Raw genomic sequence first — 17,734 nt, 5'->3', positions numbered from 1 at the left:
CTAAATCTACTGAGCAAGAGCAGCAGCCTGCAGAGCTCAGCAACCATAAGACTCCCTAGAACTTAGTGCTAAAAAAAGATGGTGAAAAAAAGTGAAATCATAGCTATGAAACCCACACAGAAATACGCCGAGTATTCTAGCCAGCAACCCACCATGCTTTATTCATGACTTTAAAGGAGTCATGGGTATTTTCCTCCCCTTCAAGTATTCATCTCTGAAACTCAAGCCTCTACCATAAGGGCCTAAACAGATATTTCACCACAGCCAAGGGTCTAAACTAACCAGCACTTGAATCAACAAAAGAATTCCCATTATAGTGACAATCAGCGAAGACCATATATAACTGCACTTAGGTACTCAAAGCAGAAGTATTTAGTCCTTATTTTAAATTCCTGAACATGGATACAGACTGTATTTTCAGAGTCCAGTAAAACATTTTTTTTTTTTTGCTAGGCTGTTACTTTTTTTTTTAAACTCATATTTTTGCTCATTATAAATGTGCCATTTGGTATAATTACTCTTTTCCTCTTGGCCAACTTCCTATCAGCTTCTTTAAAGAACAGAAATAGAAGTTTCTTTTTCCCAAGAGAAGCAATACAGAGTTTACAAAGGAATGGTTTGAACCTTCTAGCTCTTAAATGAGGTGCTTTGTTCCTTCTCTCCCAGCTATTAAAGTAATTAAAACCTTATTTTTTTTATCTTTATTATAGTACTGGTGAGATTGTACCATTGTGTTTAGAAAGTTTTATGTTTGTAATGCGATTTCCTGAATGGGATTACTTTTAATAAGAGGATATGCCCCTCTCAGGTTTTGGAACAATCTAAAGATATGCCTTCTAAAGTGCACATTTTTAGCAAAATAAAGATATTGCATATTCCTACTTATGAGAATTTCAAAAGTTGAAGATCAGAAATTGCTCAGTCCACCAAAAACCCCCTAAGAAATTAGAAGCATTTAAAATATTTTTTCTGGCTTTCTCAAAATAAACAGCCAGCCTTTAGCATTGTTGGTTTGTTTCTAGAAAGGAGGAGAAATTCCCTGACTCCCAGTGAGGGGCTGGTAGAGCAAGGTGCTCTTCAGTGTGAGCAACTGTGTCTGCCTCTGTCCACGTGGTAATTAGGAAAAATATCAGCCCGTAGCAGAGGCCTAGCAAAATGTGAGCAACAAACCCGTGGGTTTCCATGGACTGGATCCTTTTCTTGTGTTACTTTTATATTTTGCAGATGAGTAGAATTTGCAATTCAGGCTGGTATAAGAGATAAATCCAACCATGAAAATGTAATCACTACCGGCTCCTTCAAGAAGACACTTTTAATTGCTTGCAAGTCAAAACAAAATGTAGGAAAAAATGTTATGCACTATTTCTTCATCAGGGTAAATTTAGGAGTTGAACGTACATGGGCTTCAGTTCTGTTTTTTCTTGCTGAATGGGTTGAAGACTTGGCTGGAGGAAGACAGCTTCTCTGTTGTCCATAGCTTTGGCTTTCAGAAAGATCTTGAGCTATGATGGTTGAGACTTAACTCTAGACTTGATGAGTTTGGGTATGACTCAGAGACAATTTGGATTGCTTAACAACCTTAAGTGTCTGCATGGACACATCCAGGACCCCTGAGCCATCGTGCTTAGTCTTGTCAATGTGTGTGATGGTTTAACCCCAGCTGGCAACTAAGCACCACACAGCTGCTTACTCCCCGCCGGTGGGATGGGGGAGAGAATCAGGAGGGTAAAAGTGAGGAAACTCGTGGATTGAGATAAAGAGAGTTTAATAGGTAAAGCAAAAGCCACACATGCAAGGAAAGCAAACCAAGAATGCAAGCAAAGCAAACCACTTCATCCCATGGGCAGGCAGGTGTTCAGCCATCTCCAGGAAAGCAGACTCCATCACACATGGCGGTTGCTTGGGAATACAAAGACCATGACTACAAATGTCTCCCCCTTCCTTTTTCTTCCCCCAGCTTTATATGCTGAGCATGACGTCAAATGGTGTGGAATATCCCTTTGGTCAGTTGGGGTCAGCTGTCCTGGCTGTGCCCCCTGCCAGCTTCTTGTGCACCCCCAACCTGCTCGCTGGTAGGGTGGGGCGAGAAGCAGCAAAGGCCTTGACTCTGTGTAAGCCCTGCTCAGCAGTAACAAAAACATCCCTGTGTTATCAACACTGTTTCCAGCACAAATCCAAAACACAGCCCCATGCTAGCTACTGTGGAGAAAGTTAACTCTACCCCAGCCAAAACCAGCAGTACATGTATTTGAGGAGTTTCTGGTGTTGCTGGTGGCTGGTGCCCACTTGTAAGGCAACGGTCACAAACACCACTGCAACTGTTTCTCCTGGTAGCATTTCATTTGCTGCACGTTGGAGCCTTAAATTGCAGTAGTCCTGTGGGTACGACTCGTGCTCAGCTTTCTCCTCTTTATTTTTTGGTGTTGTGAGATTTAATCTCCTTCTTGTAGGCTCAGCAAAATACCTTCTAAGGAGGTTTAAAGAGTTGTATTTTTCTAATGCTATGTGCTAGGGGACACAGCTAGTTGTGAGTAGGCAGGTCAATTCCATCTTATCGACGGTTTGTTTTCAGTCTCAGAAGCTGAATGGGTTGAATGTGGGTTCATCCAGCTTCCAACATGTTTGCACTTAAAGACTGCTCCCTTCCAGGGTGTGCACAATGGGCTGGGGCTTTCTAACAGCCTGTTTCTGTAACAGTAACTTAGAAAGGGCCAGGTTTGTTCAGTAGACAAGTTTTTAATATGGTGGTGTCATTACAATATGAGAAGGATGCCTTGGAGATGATGTTCTAGATGGGAAATTCTGCTTGTAGCTGCCATTACAGTTTTTCATGGCAGTTCTTCCCAGGCTGAAACACGGATCCCTGTCACTGGGTGCCTGGCCAGCTCTGCTAATGGTGCTCCACCTACCCACCCATCTAATCTCTCCCCTCATGCCTCAGATAGAAGATCCCCTAACAGGAGTGAAAGAAAGGGACAGTGAGAGGCAGTATCTCACTCCTCTTTAATCTCCTATGGGCAGAACCGAACAGGATCAGGCTCTCAACAAATGACAGCTCTGACCAGCAGTTTCTTTCAATTGATAAGTGAAGCAGAAGGAAGTTTGGGTTATTTAACCCAGGGTAAAGCCCAGGAATAGTCTTGGGAGAAGGGTGTTTGTGCTGACATGAATGCCCTAACTATCAGGAGCTGTGCTTCCACTCATGCTTTCCTTCAGACCCAGGAGGTCTTGAATTCTTTAAAGTAACAGAGTTTTAGTGGGATAGATGGGGAGTGCTCTCCCATCCATCGTAGTATAAAGTGCGGTAGTGTTCCCAAGGAAAACAGAAATGTGGGCTTCAGTTTTCTCAGGAGGAGGATGAAAGTGACCCTGTGATTCTCCCGTCTCCCAGATAAGTGTTCTACCTGCTCTAACAGAAAAGTCCTTGCATCTCATCCTACTTCCTTTGCTTTCTTAAAAGGACAAACTGTGCATTTCCTCCTTGCTTGTCACTTAGGAAGGGTAAAATTTCCCTTCCTTTCAAGCTGACTGGAGCAATTCCTGGTACTTGTGGAATTGTCTTCCTGTAGCCGTAAGAAAAGTAGGATATCTATTTGCTTCTGGTGGCCCTGTTTTTCTCTTGGTTGGCTTTTGGTTGTGCTCCAGTTGTAGTGCAATCTTAGAATGTCCGAGTTGGAAGGGACCCACAAGGATCACCGAGCCCAGCTCCTGCCCCTGCACAGGACAGCCCCAAATTCACACCATGGCTCTGAGGGCATTGTCCAAGTGCTTCTTAAAATTGTCAGGCTTTGTGCCGTGACTGCCTCCCCAGGGAGCCTGTTCCAGTGCTCCACCACCCTCTGGGGGAAGCCCCTTTTCCTAATACCCAACCTAAACCTCCCCTGGCACATCTTCCTGCCATTCCCTCGGGTCCTGTCATCGGTCACCAGGGAGAAGAGATCAGCACCTGCCCCTCCTCTTCCCTTTGTGAGGAAGCTGCAGACCACGATGAGGTCTGCCCTCAGTCTCTTCTTCTCCAGGCTGAACAAACCAGGTGACTTTAGCTGCTCCTCATACGGTTTCCCCTCTAAACCCTTCACCAACTTTGTGGCCCTCCTCTGGACACTCTCTAGTAGCTTTATACCCTTAACGTACTGCGGCACCCAAACCTGCACGCAGCACTCGAGGTGAGGCCGCACCAGCGCAGAGCAGAGCGGGACAATCCCCTCCCTCGACCGGCTGCAATGCAGGGCTTGATGCACCCCAGGACATGGTTGGCCCTCTTGGCTGCCAGGGCACACCGTTGGCTCATGTTCAACTTGCTGTGGCTGCTCTGAGTCCTTTTTTGCAGCTGCTTGGTCTCCACATAGTGCGTGTTATGCCTAGGACAGACCAGTGGGTTCTGCTCCAGTATCCAGGCACCCAAAAGCGAGGAGCTGCAGTACTGTTCATTTGATTTAGCCTTGAATCTATATGTAATAAATACTTAAGAGATGGAAAACCCAGTGAGTAGTAAGAGCGATAAGGGATACACAAAATAGCTGGTATCAGTGAAATCTGACAGTCCTTATTTTCTATAATTGCAGGGTTTATAGGAAGAGGTTATGTAGCTATTGATGACATAACCTGATAAACCTTGCTTTTGTTGCAAGTAAAAATCTTGTGTACTATGTTATAATACAGAAAATGTTTGGTGTTTTGAGAGATTTCATATCAATACAGGCATGTTTAGAGTGATGCATCCAGTGCATTATAGTTTGCACAGGTTAAAAAAATGGCTTTCAGATTGCAATCAGCATGAATAATTAAGGTTTTACATCGAAATATGGGGAAGTTGAAAGCAGGGTCCTAAAGGGATTGGATTTCCAAAGCTATTCTTTGCACTTCTGTCCTGACAAGAGAAATAAATACACTGAGAAAGAGATGCCACAGCAGAGAGCAGAGCCGTACCATGGTCTGATACCTGTGCTGAAATGGGCAAGTGTAAAGGGTGAGAGATTCTGTTTACAGATACAATGCAAAGTGCTACACACCTGGGGAGCAGGAATAATTGGCAGGGGTTTGGGAAATGTGAGTGCTGCTTAGCGTGCAAAGGAGAGCTACTAAGAGCCTTTTCATGGCTCATAAACCCACTACACCAACCAAGTCAGTGCCGCTGCAAAAGTATACATCCAGTGGGAGCTGTTGTCAGCCAAAGAGGTAATCATCCCCGTTTGGCAAGACTGCATTTAGATTGCCGCATGCCATGCCTTGTCTTTCATTGGAAAACAGACCTTTGAGAAGTTAGGAAAAGTTTAAATGGGCAATTCAAATAGTCAAGGCAGGGCTGATGAAAATTAATTCCAGGTGCAAAGGGAAATTAAAGGGAAATAACTGAACAGATGATAATAGGAGAGTAGAAAATGAACCATTTTCCTGAAAGAAAAACAAGGTGGTTTTTTAATTGAAAGTGTTCCCATTCAGGTAAAAAGAAGACATAAGCGCTCAGCGATTAGAGTAGTTGTTCAGGTTTCCTGTCATTTCAAAAAGACACATGATGCATCTGTATCTTGTATTGAACAAAGCTGCTAGAATAAGGTCTGTGCAGTGTGAAGTGAAGGATATTTGGGATGCAGAGTTCAGAAGAAACCTTGCAACAGGAGTCTGTTGGAACCTAATCTACAGAATAAAGACTGATTGGATGTGGATTCGGAATAAGGACTACTATGTTGTTAATTTTTTTGTTTATATAAAGTTACTGTCAGTAAATAAAATGGCACATTTAGTTAACTGCAGCTTTAGGGCCAAGATAATTTTCAGCTTGTTACTACAGATTTGTGTAAATATAACAGAAAGCACAAAGTAGCCATTGGTGTTTCCTAGGAAGGCTTAAAATCTAACTTTGTGAAGTAAACTACCTGTTAAGGCAATCACATGTCTGAGTATGAACAATGAATGTTCAGAAATGGTCTAAGAGCAAACCTAGTGTGGTTACTGGTAAGGAAGGTAATGTTAAAGATCGTAGATGGGATGGGTGGGCTTCAGCCTTCAGCTATGAAATGGCTCTGTGCGCCCAAATGCAGTAACAGTGGATTTTTTTCTGAAGTGGAAGCTGGGTATATGATAGATCAGCAACATTAATAGATGCCATGATTCCCAGACAGACATGGGAGTGGCAAAACTGGTTGATGTTCTCCAGGAAAACTTAATAAGTTATGTTGTCTTTGGGGAGGGCCTTTGATCTGCCTGCTACGCTTCTCAGATCCAGAAAGTAGGTGACTCCCATGTTGTCTCTCACTAGACCTTCTGGAAATTGACACCCTACTGAAAGATGTGGGAAACTCATAAGAACATACAGAATGGGTCCCAGATGGCCTGGCCTCTTTTTCCTTGGACTGGTAAATTGACTGTTCTGAAGAATCGCTTTTCAAAATGCTCTTCCCTGACTTGCTGATTAAAGTGACTTTAACAAAAATAACCCCTCAAACCCAGGGTTAGTTTCAAAATAATAATTAAAAAAAAAAGGGTAAAAGAATAAATCAGTTTTTAGACCTTCTAGTGTTTTAAGTGTTTGTGGTATATTTCAGTCATTTTTTGTAAAATTTCTTTTACATCACTTGGATGCAAAATACTTCGATTTGTGGTGCCTTTTCTCATTAAAACCACAAGTCTTGCTTAAACCCTTCAGTCTATATGAACTTCAGATGTCTTAAGGACTACAGTAAAATCTTGAGAGCTGTCTCACAGCCAACCAGTCTGTGAAAAGCTCTCAGGTTTAGTTTCCCCATTGCTATTCTGGGGTGACAGCTCGGACAGAAGAAAGTGGGAGGGGATCCTCTTTCTGTAAGTGCAGATCCCCGTGTCTCTCTGTGCCTCGGCAAGATCTTTCAGGTCCTGGGAAAAAATCAGAACAAGTTCCCAAAAGCACCAAGTATCAGCAGCAACTGCGAACCATAGACATCATATTTGTGGCACCAGCCTGAAGATGAGACCTCAGCACTGTGACTACAGGCACTAATGCACATGGCAGTTCATTCTCCCAGATCAGCAGACTAATCAAACTGGGACTGCTTTTCTCTTTGAAGGGAAAAAAAAGGGAAAAAAGTGCAAGGCCTGGGTTGGTTTCCATTTGTGCAAGTACCACCTTTTTTGGGAACAGCAAGGGTGTGAAACCAGCCTACAGAGCCTGCTGTCAGCAGTGGGTGTCACAGCCCACAGCCAGTCAATAGTCATTAGGAGCCAAAAAGGCAGAGAAACCCAGCCAACTCGAGCGAAAGATGCAGCAGGAAAGCAGAGCGCAGAAATCTGGCGTCTACTTCTCGCATTGTGGTCTGCTTTTATTCTTGCTGTATTAAAACTGTCATGGCTTATGCTAATGGGGTTCATTCCTAGCCAGTGATTATTATGCTTTGAATTAGCAGTGCTCTTGAGAGTATTTTTCACTAAAAAAATTAGGTAGTCCTTCTGAGAAATAGGAGCAAGAAGGAAAAAGAGCTGTTACTTGCATTAGCTCAGAGCTGTGTGTATTTGGAGAAGATGAAGAAAGGGCATGTTCATGGCTGATGGAGAGCACAGCAGGACTGCCAGAGCACAGATCCATGTGAGAGACGATACTGAAAATCAGGGAAGAGCAGTCAAAATATGGAAATGGTTTTGACTCTGTGTTTGGCTTCTAATGAACCTGCCCTTTGGGTAAATTCCTTTTGACTCCAGTGTTAGTTTTGCCTGACTCTGAATCCGTACTTGTTTACCTTGAATGGGAAAAGCTTCCCAGGAGCAGTGAGAGCGCAGCTGGTGTGGGACAGAGGGGATGTGCATTATGAAAGGATTTTTAAGGGATGTCAGTTCTCCAGGGAATGGCCTCAGCAGTACTAGTTAGGACCAGCTCTTAAAAAGAAGTTGCTGCAACTCTGAGATTTAGTAAGTGAGGTACCTGGGTAGCAGAAATGGTGGCTCAGTGATGGGGAAGAGGAGAGAAGGTGAGCAGCAAGAGGAACTTCATTATGTTTCAGCTGTGGGTTTATGCAGCAGGAAGCCTAATCCAGCAGTAGTGTGGCATTCCCAGTTTGTTCAATGGGCTGCTTCTACACCCTGTATCCCCCAAGTAAGCCAGCAAAGATAATACCAGCCCATTACTTTTAGCAGCATCTCTAAAATATCACAGCAGTGGAACCGAGTGTCATCGTCTGTGCTTTAAGTAGAGGCATCTTAAAAATGGAGGAGGGTGAAAAGGCATGGTCCCTTTGGATCTGTATATAGAGTGAGGTGCTCTGTACCCTGTGCTGGTCGTCAAAGCCCGGCAGGTTCCAGTGAGATCAGAAAGTGTAAGGAAATTTCTGATTTCCTCTTCTTCTACCCTCATGGTTTGTTCAACATAACCAGGCAGTTTCCAGCCTTGATGCAGCATGTCCCAGCCCCTGTACAGGACAGAGCCTTGAAATGGATTCTCTCTATGAGAAGGTATTTCTCATGGCAGTTGGGCACAATGAGAACAGAATGAAATGCTTTGACCAAACTACCTTCTTTCCCTCTGCTTTAAATGGGAAGATTATGTTCTCAGAAAGGTCTATCTTTCTCTCCATTACTCCAAGGAATAGTTGTTTTTAACCATTTGCACTGAAGCAGTTGGGCTGTCTGTGTCTTGCTGGCTAGCTTTTTTTTTCTTTTTCTCCAGAAAGTTACAGGCAGGTATATGTGGCAGTGCTATTTTACAGGAAAAAGGATTGTGTTGCCAGTTGTAAAAACAAGCAAAAGAGAATAACAAAATAACCAACCTTCTTGCAAAAACCAGAGGGGCTCAAATAGTATTTCAGTTTGGAGTTCTGATAATGGAACTTTGTGTTAGAGATGCATCTCTGGCTATTCCTATTGAAACCTACCTAAATCTGGCACGCTTAAAGCCTCAGAAAATTTTTCCATTGAAATTTCCAGAATTTGCCAGCCAAAATCTCTGGTGATTCTGTCAGAGTGGCATAGGTGTGCTCATCCCTTCAGAGTGATGTTCTTGCTGAGGTTCCCAAGCTTCTGCTCATAGCTGAGGTTAATACTTAATATACTACAGGTGAAATAGAAACACTGGGCTTCTGTCTTCCAAGTGGGAGAGGTGACGATCTGCGTCCTGTCTTTATGAATCTAGATTCTGTGTGTGCAGACCACTCAAATCAGTTTTACTGGCAGTGTTGCATTACGACACAGGCCTGGGAAATGATATCCCTTAAAAACCAGAAACAAACCCAACACCAACAACTTAAAAAAACCTCACAAAACCCCCTCCTGTATGCTGACTGAATTGCACAGGTTTTTTTTTTTTACAGAGAGAGAGTACCTGGGAGAGCTTATTGCAGCCCTGGCAGCTGTGGCATGGAGAGACTCTCTCTCCTGGGCTACTGGTACCTTCACCCAGTACTGAAGGTACTTTTGTGGTACTGGCTTACCCCTCTCTGGACCTCTAATTACAGGGACGTTATTTCTCAAAACTATCAGCATATTTTCCCTGCAATGTTAAAGGGGAGACCCTGCAATGTAACTGCACCAACCGACCACTCCCAGACTTCTCTTGCTCTCATCCAGGAGAAAAGGGTAATTTAAATCCTTCAGGTTTTTTTTAAGTATTGAGACTATCATGATGTATTACAGTGTAAGGTTGCAGAAAGCTGAATTTTTTAATAACAGAAGCTCAGTGAAAACCTGTAACAGCCCCTAGGGAATTCAGCCCGAAGTGTGGCCTCTACTAAAATTCTCCAAGTCCGTGTGTTAAAAGATAAGAACTGGAGGGGAATGAGTGGGCAAAAAAGTGGGACTGGAAGGAACCTTATGAATTTTTAGCACCCTTTCTGTCACTAGAAAATTCCTAATGCAGCCCCTTTTGTAACCCAGGCAGTTTTAATGGACACAGTAATGATACCACAGGGTCATTATTTATCAGGGTCCTTGCTCCTGATAAATATTAGGTCATGGAAATGTCTCTTTCCATCACAGTATTGCATCTTTTTTCTGGAGCTCGGTCTTCCCCAGTCTCTATTGCGCTTCCCCAGGAATGGCTGGCAGATGGACTGCCAGCTCTCTAGAGCGATGAAGGACAATTTGTTAAAGATTATAACTTTGCAATTGTAATAATCCATATTCCTGTTGAATCTGATTGTTAATACTGATCTTTACAGTAGATTATGGATTTCACTGGAAGGAAAGAAAATAATGTTAAAATAATAAAGACTACCATTTTTTCCCTTCTTTACTGGTCTCTGTAACCATGGAATATTTTGACCATCTGCGTGGTTATCTGATAATTTATTAAAGCATTTATTTAACTTCCCCTCCCCCTTTTTTTTTCTCCTTTTCATGCTGAAACTGCAGCTGAGGAAGTGGAAAGACTGGCTGCAATGCGTTCAGATTCTCTAGTACCTGGGACTCACACACCTCCAATCAGAAGAAGAAGCAAATTTGCCACTCTCGGAAGGCTTTTTAAGCCATGGAAATGGAGGAAGAAGAAGAGTGAAAAATTTAAGCACACTTCAGCAGGTAATAGTCGCGGTCGTGTTAGTTTGTTAATCTGGAATTGTTTGCTCAAGGCGGCTAAAAATTTGTAGAGCAGCCCCAATTTATACGTATTTTTAATGTTGATGAAGCTTGACTTGGAGAGATTTCAGAGATTGTAAGAGATCTTTAACTTTGTTACCAGGGTTTTTTTTTAAAAAAAAAACAACCCAAAACAACATGTTGGGTGCACTACAGTTAAAGCACCAGCTCACCAGGTTCTGCTACTAGAGCTAGAGGGTAACCCAGAAAAAATCTTATTGCATTGATTTAGCAGATTATGGGTAAAGGAAACGGCAGTATGAAAAGACAATGCTAGTGGAGGACTTGGCCACATTCAAACTCCTTGTAAGTGCTAATAGAAGAGCGAGAAAAATACCTGACAAAGGAGTCGACATTGTGTTGAGTAACTTGCATAACAATAAATTATTTGTTCCATTGGGCAGGAAAGATGTGTCACTTGTTTTCTGAGAAAAACAAATCTCTCTTCCTGTCACACCCCTCCTTCTGCCATTGCTTTCTAACACTCCTGGTTTAAGACGCTCCTTAATTAAAAAATAAGTATGGAAAACTGCAAAAATGTGTTTTTGTATTGTAAATTGGTCTGCACAAGAATCCCAGATCCAGCCACTGATGCACATGGTGGAAGTTTGTACCTGGTGTGTTTGTTTTCAAGCTTTTTGGTCTATTTAGAAGGTTTCTTTTCTTTGTTATTCCATGATGACTAATAATTACTTCATGTGGTTTTACAACTCTTGAGCCTGTATTGTCTGTGAGAAAACATGAATTTTCTTCTGATTTCTTATTGTTCTCAGTAGAACTAGAAAGAAAGCAGTGATGATCTTGCTCTCTTAAGTGCCAGAAGAGGCTTGAGTTAGAGGCCAGTTGCTCTCTGACCTGTTTATTGCAGAGTGGAAGCTTTCAGGCAGGACTTGACTCTACCTTCTGGCACCCTGAAGCCTGTACTCCTGAAAATGGCCCATAATTGCATGAGAAGTCTCATTTAGCTAAGCGTGAATTCTTGCATGAGGTTAAATGCAGAATAAGGGTTTTCAGGGTTCATATCTGAAGGCACTCTTTACTGTGTGCTGTTTAAGCTGCTCTCTGATTCGTCAGGCAGAGACTAATCAACTGGAACGGATGGCTGTATTACTCTGAGTGATGACCGTATTTTTTGACTGGGCAGCTGAGGAGCTATTGTCATCAAAAATGACATGTTTCTGCGAAACAAAAGGCTTGTCTTTCATGTTCTGTATCAGCCATAACCGTGGTGCAGTGTATCAGGATTTCCATGAAAACCATATAGCTCTTAGGGGTATGTGGATGCTGTGATGACAACTACTTTGAAGCTAGTTCCAGCATGCTGGGTTATTTGGGTATAACTAAGAGCATAACCACAGCAGTTCAGGACGTACCATGCGTTGCAAAGGCCTGGCTAGTGTGTATTTGTGTGGTTTATCCAGCTCCAGGAGCTGGGGCTCAGCTGCATACTGCTGTGAGCAGACTGATTAGTTTGAAGCTGGCTTGAATACGCCTGCATAGTCTGCTCTGGGCATTACAAGAACTGTTACGTAGATTTGCCCCATTTACCAAAACATTTGGAAAGTACACAGTGATTAAAACCAGAGCAAAAACATATATTTCATTTTCTCAGAGGAGAAGGAAGCTTTACTAGACATGCCAGCAGATCTCCTCCCCTGATAAGAGGGACTTCAGAGTCTGAAGAACTGATTTAAAAGCTGGGTCTCCAGTTGCAGGGAATGTTTGTTGATGGCAGTACTGGGTTTGATCTCAGCTGAATCCAAAACATTTTTTTAAAAAATTTTCATTTCTAGTAAGCTAACAGTATCCTGCAGCTGCTCTGCAAAATTGGTATTTCTGTCAGCTCCCCTGCTACTAACTGAAGCAAAACTGACAAGGATGTCAAATTTGCTGAGCATCCTGCAGGAGGCACTGGGAGAGATTTACTTCTGGACTGTACCAGAGCTGGGGACCCCATGGTTTCCATCATCCCTGACCCTGGGGAATAGGAATCCACCAGAATCCTACCAGACTCCCCTGGCAATTCAGCAGTGTTGGTTGAACCTAGTATGTGTAATAGAAAAGATTTTGCACCGGAAAACTAGCATTTTTCTGCCAGTATTTCCATGACCTCTCATCTAATACCTCTGATCTCACTGAGAAAATATATTTAATTTTTATAATAAATCACAGGACAAGCTTATGAGATGGCATAATGAGAGCCAGCATGAAACTTCCTAATACAGGCTTATTTTCTTCAGTGCACTGATAAATGTAATGCTTGGAAAAAAAAATATTTCCCATTAGTGTCCTACAGGCATGCAACCAAGCTTTCCCACCTGCACAGAACATCAGTAATTATAAAAAAATAAATACTAATACAAGTATTTTGTTTGGCTCTTATTTGCTGCAACAATAGATTCAATTATTTTAAATGTCGAAAGCAGTAAGGGCCAAAACACATGACCTTATCTGTTGAAACTTCCTGTGAAATTAATGGGAGTTTTTTTCTGGGAGAGGACTGGAAGAAAGAGAGAGTCAGGCTGGTATTTAAGGTTGAAAGGGTGCCTTTGTCTTGAGATTTCCAAGTGCTAACTTTTTTTTATCCATATTTTTATCAGACTAAAAGCTCTCATTATTTATTCAGAGATGAATGCTTTAGTTCAGTGGTCAATAGGTAAAAAAAACTTTCAGGTAGTAGCAAAAGTTGTTTTCTGACACCTTGCGTAAGATGAGATAGAAAATCTGTAACTTGATTGATGGAGGACATTAACGTTATGCTTATTATATATGGTTCCTTTCAGCCCATCGATACAGATATCACGATGTTTGAGCATGATAAGTCGCCCATCCTCCATCTTCATTATTGTATTGTCACTGACAAGCAGAAGGTTGAACGGATGCATGTGTTTCATACACTTTATATGTTTATAGGTTACGTTGGTTCTGATGTCCTTGTAGTAACTGTGCAGAAAGGTTCAAAGTCTGACATTGCCTTGGCGCTGACTTAGTCATGAAGGTGAAAGTCATGGTTTTTGATGCAGACATATAATGTCTTTGCCTTGCAGTTGGTCTGTCTGTGAGTATCATCATTAGGTATTTTGTAAAGTGACCAGAACAGGTAGAAAAGATCATGCTATGGGGTGGTCTCTTATTGCAGATGGTAAGTGCCAGGTGAGCCCACATCTGGGGTTTGATTTGAGCGACCTCTTCTGCTGGAAGGTGGAGTGTTAAGGAGGTTGTTCAGGACATATGCTGTGAGTGACAGATGGGCCCATCTGTGGACAGGCTCACTCTCAAAGCAAACAGGAAGGGAGATTATACTGGGCAAGGGACACCAGTGTACCACAGCAGGGCAAGAAACGAGTTAATTCTCACAGTAATCCTCCTCCTGGAAAGAAGTGAAGCTCCTCCCCAGCACAACACATTTTTCAGTGTCGGGATTGGAACACATTTTACCGCGGACGGTCCTAATGAAAGTTCTTTGATGGACACCTAAACTTCCAAAGTACATTATAAGCGCTCCTGACAGTGAAGGTATATATAGAAGGAGTTAGACAAAGAAAACTAAACTCAGCCATGACTTTATTCATGCTATAGTCAAAAAAGTGTGGTGTATTTTTTTTTAACTCGCCTAAAATTTCATTTTGCACATGGAAACCTTTATTACCATGGAGGCTGAGGGTCCCACATGGCAATGAACAGTATGATAAAGCTGACAACTCTAGCTTTGTGAGCACAGGCAAACTTCTAAATGGCAGGATTATATCACTTGATGGGACAGTTTCTTTTAACTGATGAGGAGCAGTCTCATTTATGGCAGAAGAAGACAGGAAGAAACTCTGAATTTTCTTTGCCCAAGCACGTTTTCTTGGCTGGATGCATCTGGGGTGGCTCCAGCAGGCTGCGCAAGGGTTTTAAAACCACACTGGACTTTCTGGGAATCAGAAAAGCAGATAGCAAAAGAGAAATCTGACTGTCTCCTCAGCCAGACCTTTGTCATTGTTTTTAATACCTTGACCTTGTTTTGCTTGCCTTGATGTGAGTTTGAAAACAGTTCCTGGGTGTGCTCTTGTTTTATTGCAGAGTTGTACATGTGCTAGTGAAATGTCATTTCCTGGCAATGTTTTGGAGAAGGAGGTGCTTGTAAAATAAAGAGGCCTGAGGGAAGATAGGTCTGGGCTTACCTGAAGCATTATTGAAGTTTTTAATCACTGTATTCATCAAGAGCCAATCGCGTGCAGCCTTTCAGAAAAGAGTATTTCAGCTGCTTGCAGGAGTATGAATAGGGGAAAAATGTCATGTTTTGCCATTTCACATTTCTGGTGACCTTCATTTTAAAGAATTGATGTGTCCATCTTCCCCATCCTTGCTCCCTGAGTTGCAGTGCTCAAGCATGTAACTTGTACTTGGAGGAAATTGTTTGGACTGAGAGGAGGAAAGTAAGAAATGGTGAGAAATTAAGGGGTGTGGAGAAAACTCATTTTTAAGCAGGAGAGGCAAGGGATTCAGCAACGTTTGGGTTAGGTACATAGGCACCCTGTACAATAAGCAGAGAAAGTCCAATTTCAGAAGAAAGCTCCACAGCAGCTCTGTTGCTAAGTAGAGGGTTGTCTGAGACAGTCACACTAAAGAGAGAAAGGAAATCTGTCAAACTTTCCACTCCTCCTCGGTACTTTGAAACTTCCCTTCATTCATGTACCATCTCCCCCTCCTAGAAATACTTACAACTTCTTCTACAGGGCAGTGAGGATGGATGAGTCCTCTGGTGCCCCAGCTGCCATCCCCAAAACCCATGGTTGAGCTAGCAAGCTGTGTCCTGTTCTGTGGCGAAAGACAGATGTGACAGTGGCTTCCTGGCCTTGTGCTCAGGGTGCCCTCCTGAGAAGAGGGAAGTCCCACTCCTACTTCACTGAAAGCTTCCTTTACTTAGTGTAAAATTGTAAAGGTTGGTGTTCAGGAACCCATCTCAAGGTGTAGGGCTGGGGAGTTTGTAGGGATAAAGACTGGGGCTGAACAAAGCAGACCTGGATGTTAGAAGAGCCAAGAGGCTAATCAGTGTAGGTCGGGCATCATCAGTTGGGTTGGGGAAGATTGGGTTGGGAAACTAGGACTTCCAGAGCAGGTTTGTGGGTTGATCTGCTGCCCAAGGACCTTAGGACTTGTCTTAATAGTTGTCTGTACAGAGGGTGATAATCTTCTGTTGCTAGCAGATGTTTAACCAGAATAGCTGAGGTCTGCATCGAGGATCTAAAGATTAAAGCCCAATAGTATAGACAGTGCCACAGAATGGAGCATCTGGATTTTTCCAGTTTGCTTTTTTAGGGAGGACATGCATGCTTTTGCATTTACTTTAATTCACACTCAAACTGTGTAAAGAAAATTAAGTGGGCCAAACCTGAATCCACTCATGCAAACCCTTAGCGGCCCCACTCCCAGAATCTGCATTAAAACAGTCATTTATTTTATGCTCAAATGCTATTTTTTCACTTGCTAAGCCTCGGTGCTTTGGTTTTTCCAACCAGAGTTTTTAAAAAAGTGCTCTATAAAAATTCATATGTCAATGTGTTTACATAAGTTAAGTCTCCCAGTCAGCAGAGGGGTTGTTTAAATTTGGCAACACTCACAGGCAAGGACTTTCAATGTTTCTGGTGAATAACAAGAAGAAAACAAAATGTGGTAAATCTGTGCAATTAGAGGAACTGCTATTCATAAACCATCCCCAGATCATTTTATTCCTACTGCCGATTATTTCTAACTACAATAGGTAAATATTTTGAACTTTGCTTTCCAGAATATTCCAATCGGTAGAAATTCAATGATGTGTTGCCAGTGCTGCTCTTAAATGTTCCTACTCCCTTCTGCTTTGCCAATGATTGCCTCTCATGTTTTCTCACATAAAACTCTTGGGCTGTTAAACTAGTCATGCTATTTTGCTGAGGCCTTTGCCTGGGGAAGTGAAGGAGAAGCACAGCCTGCAGACCTGCCTGCCCTCGCCTCTGCCCGTACTTTTGGGGAGGTGGTCTAGGGGGGAAGAGATTTTGGGTGGTTTTTCCAACTGCCTACCAAGTTATTGAAATCTATCCTCAAAGGTCTTATTTTCAGCCTGTACCGTGAAAGCAGTGGTTTTGTTTGGATCGTTGGCTAACAAGGATAACTGGGTTTTAAAGTACTTTATGGTCCCATTCTGTTCTCCTGAACTTCATTTAATAACTACCTGTGTGAAAGGTATTAATATTTCAGTTACAATTCCTCATATACTTTCAGGACAGACTATCTCTAGGTTTAGGTATGGAGTCCTGAGGTAATTATGTTTTTTGTTTTCCTTCACCCTGTTATTCTATTGGCTTGGAAATGTAATTCTGAATCAGCATTGAGAAAAAGAGCAGTCTCCCCTGCAGTGTAGCTGGTGCTGAAGTTACCCTGAAGCCCGAAATACGCCAAAGTCCTATTCTCATCCTTGATGGAGTCCATCAATAAGACTGTGTAAAACCTCCAGTAGCCCTTTTGATGTGAGACAGTGAGCGGGCGATGTGGACACTGGTCCCAGCCAGGTGTTTTTGCTGTGCTGCGGTAGCTCACAGAGCATTAATGCTGTGATGAAAATCACTGATCATTCCCAAGATTGTGGGAGAAGAGAAGAAAGACGGCACTGATGTAAAACTTAGTCCAGTCTTCCAAAAAGGAGTTCCGGTTTTGTAAAAACCCAGCAATACAACCACTTTTCAGGGTTACTTGTGGGTTTTTTTGAGGAAGGTGCTAATTGTCGTTCTCTGAAGAAAAGTGCCATTTTGCAGGAGCTTGGGCTGCCACGAATGCACATTGACTTAAGCAAATACTTTTATATGAAGGAAATTCCAGCAAATAAGCACGTTATATTTCAGTATATTCTAAATTAATTTTAAAAGAGTTTTTATTCAAATATACCCTTCCATTTCAAATTTGAATGAGGTATTAACAAGGATAGCTAAAAATTTTAATTCCAACTATAAAATGACCTGGCAAGCAGGAAAATATTTGTATTTTAAGTCTCCTGAAATATTACACTGCTTGAGCTCAAGAACTGAATAAAAAAATTAAAATCCATTTTCAGTTTTATTTTTTGCATTGACCCAAATTGCACACCTGATGTATTCTTGATTTTGGAAGTGAAAAAAAAATTATATTCTAGGTCTAAATGCAGGTTGCCCGTAGCTTCTCTTTGCATGCACTGACATTTTCT

General features: G+C 42.2%; 1 protein-coding gene across 5 annotated transcripts in view; it reads left to right on the top strand.

The window, feature by feature from the left end:
• Positions 1-17,734, top strand: part of PHACTR1 (phosphatase and actin regulator 1) — a 314,482-nt gene that overhangs the window by 171,560 nt on the left and 125,188 nt on the right. For all 5 annotated transcript variants that reach the window (XM_075084044.1, XM_075084041.1, XM_075084042.1 and 2 more), the window contains one exon: positions 10,312-10,476. In XM_075084044.1, the coding sequence (XP_074940145.1) occupies positions 10,312-10,476 (165 nt within the window). The remainder of the gene's footprint in view (positions 1-10,311; positions 10,477-17,734) is intronic.

This window comes from Phalacrocorax aristotelis, chromosome 2 (assembly GCF_949628215.1).
Source record: "Phalacrocorax aristotelis chromosome 2, bGulAri2.1, whole genome shotgun sequence".
Lineage (NCBI taxonomy): Eukaryota > Metazoa > Chordata > Aves > Suliformes > Phalacrocoracidae > Phalacrocorax > Phalacrocorax aristotelis.
The sequence above is the reverse complement of the archived record's forward strand: the minus strand, read 5'-3'. Positions and strand labels throughout refer to the sequence as shown.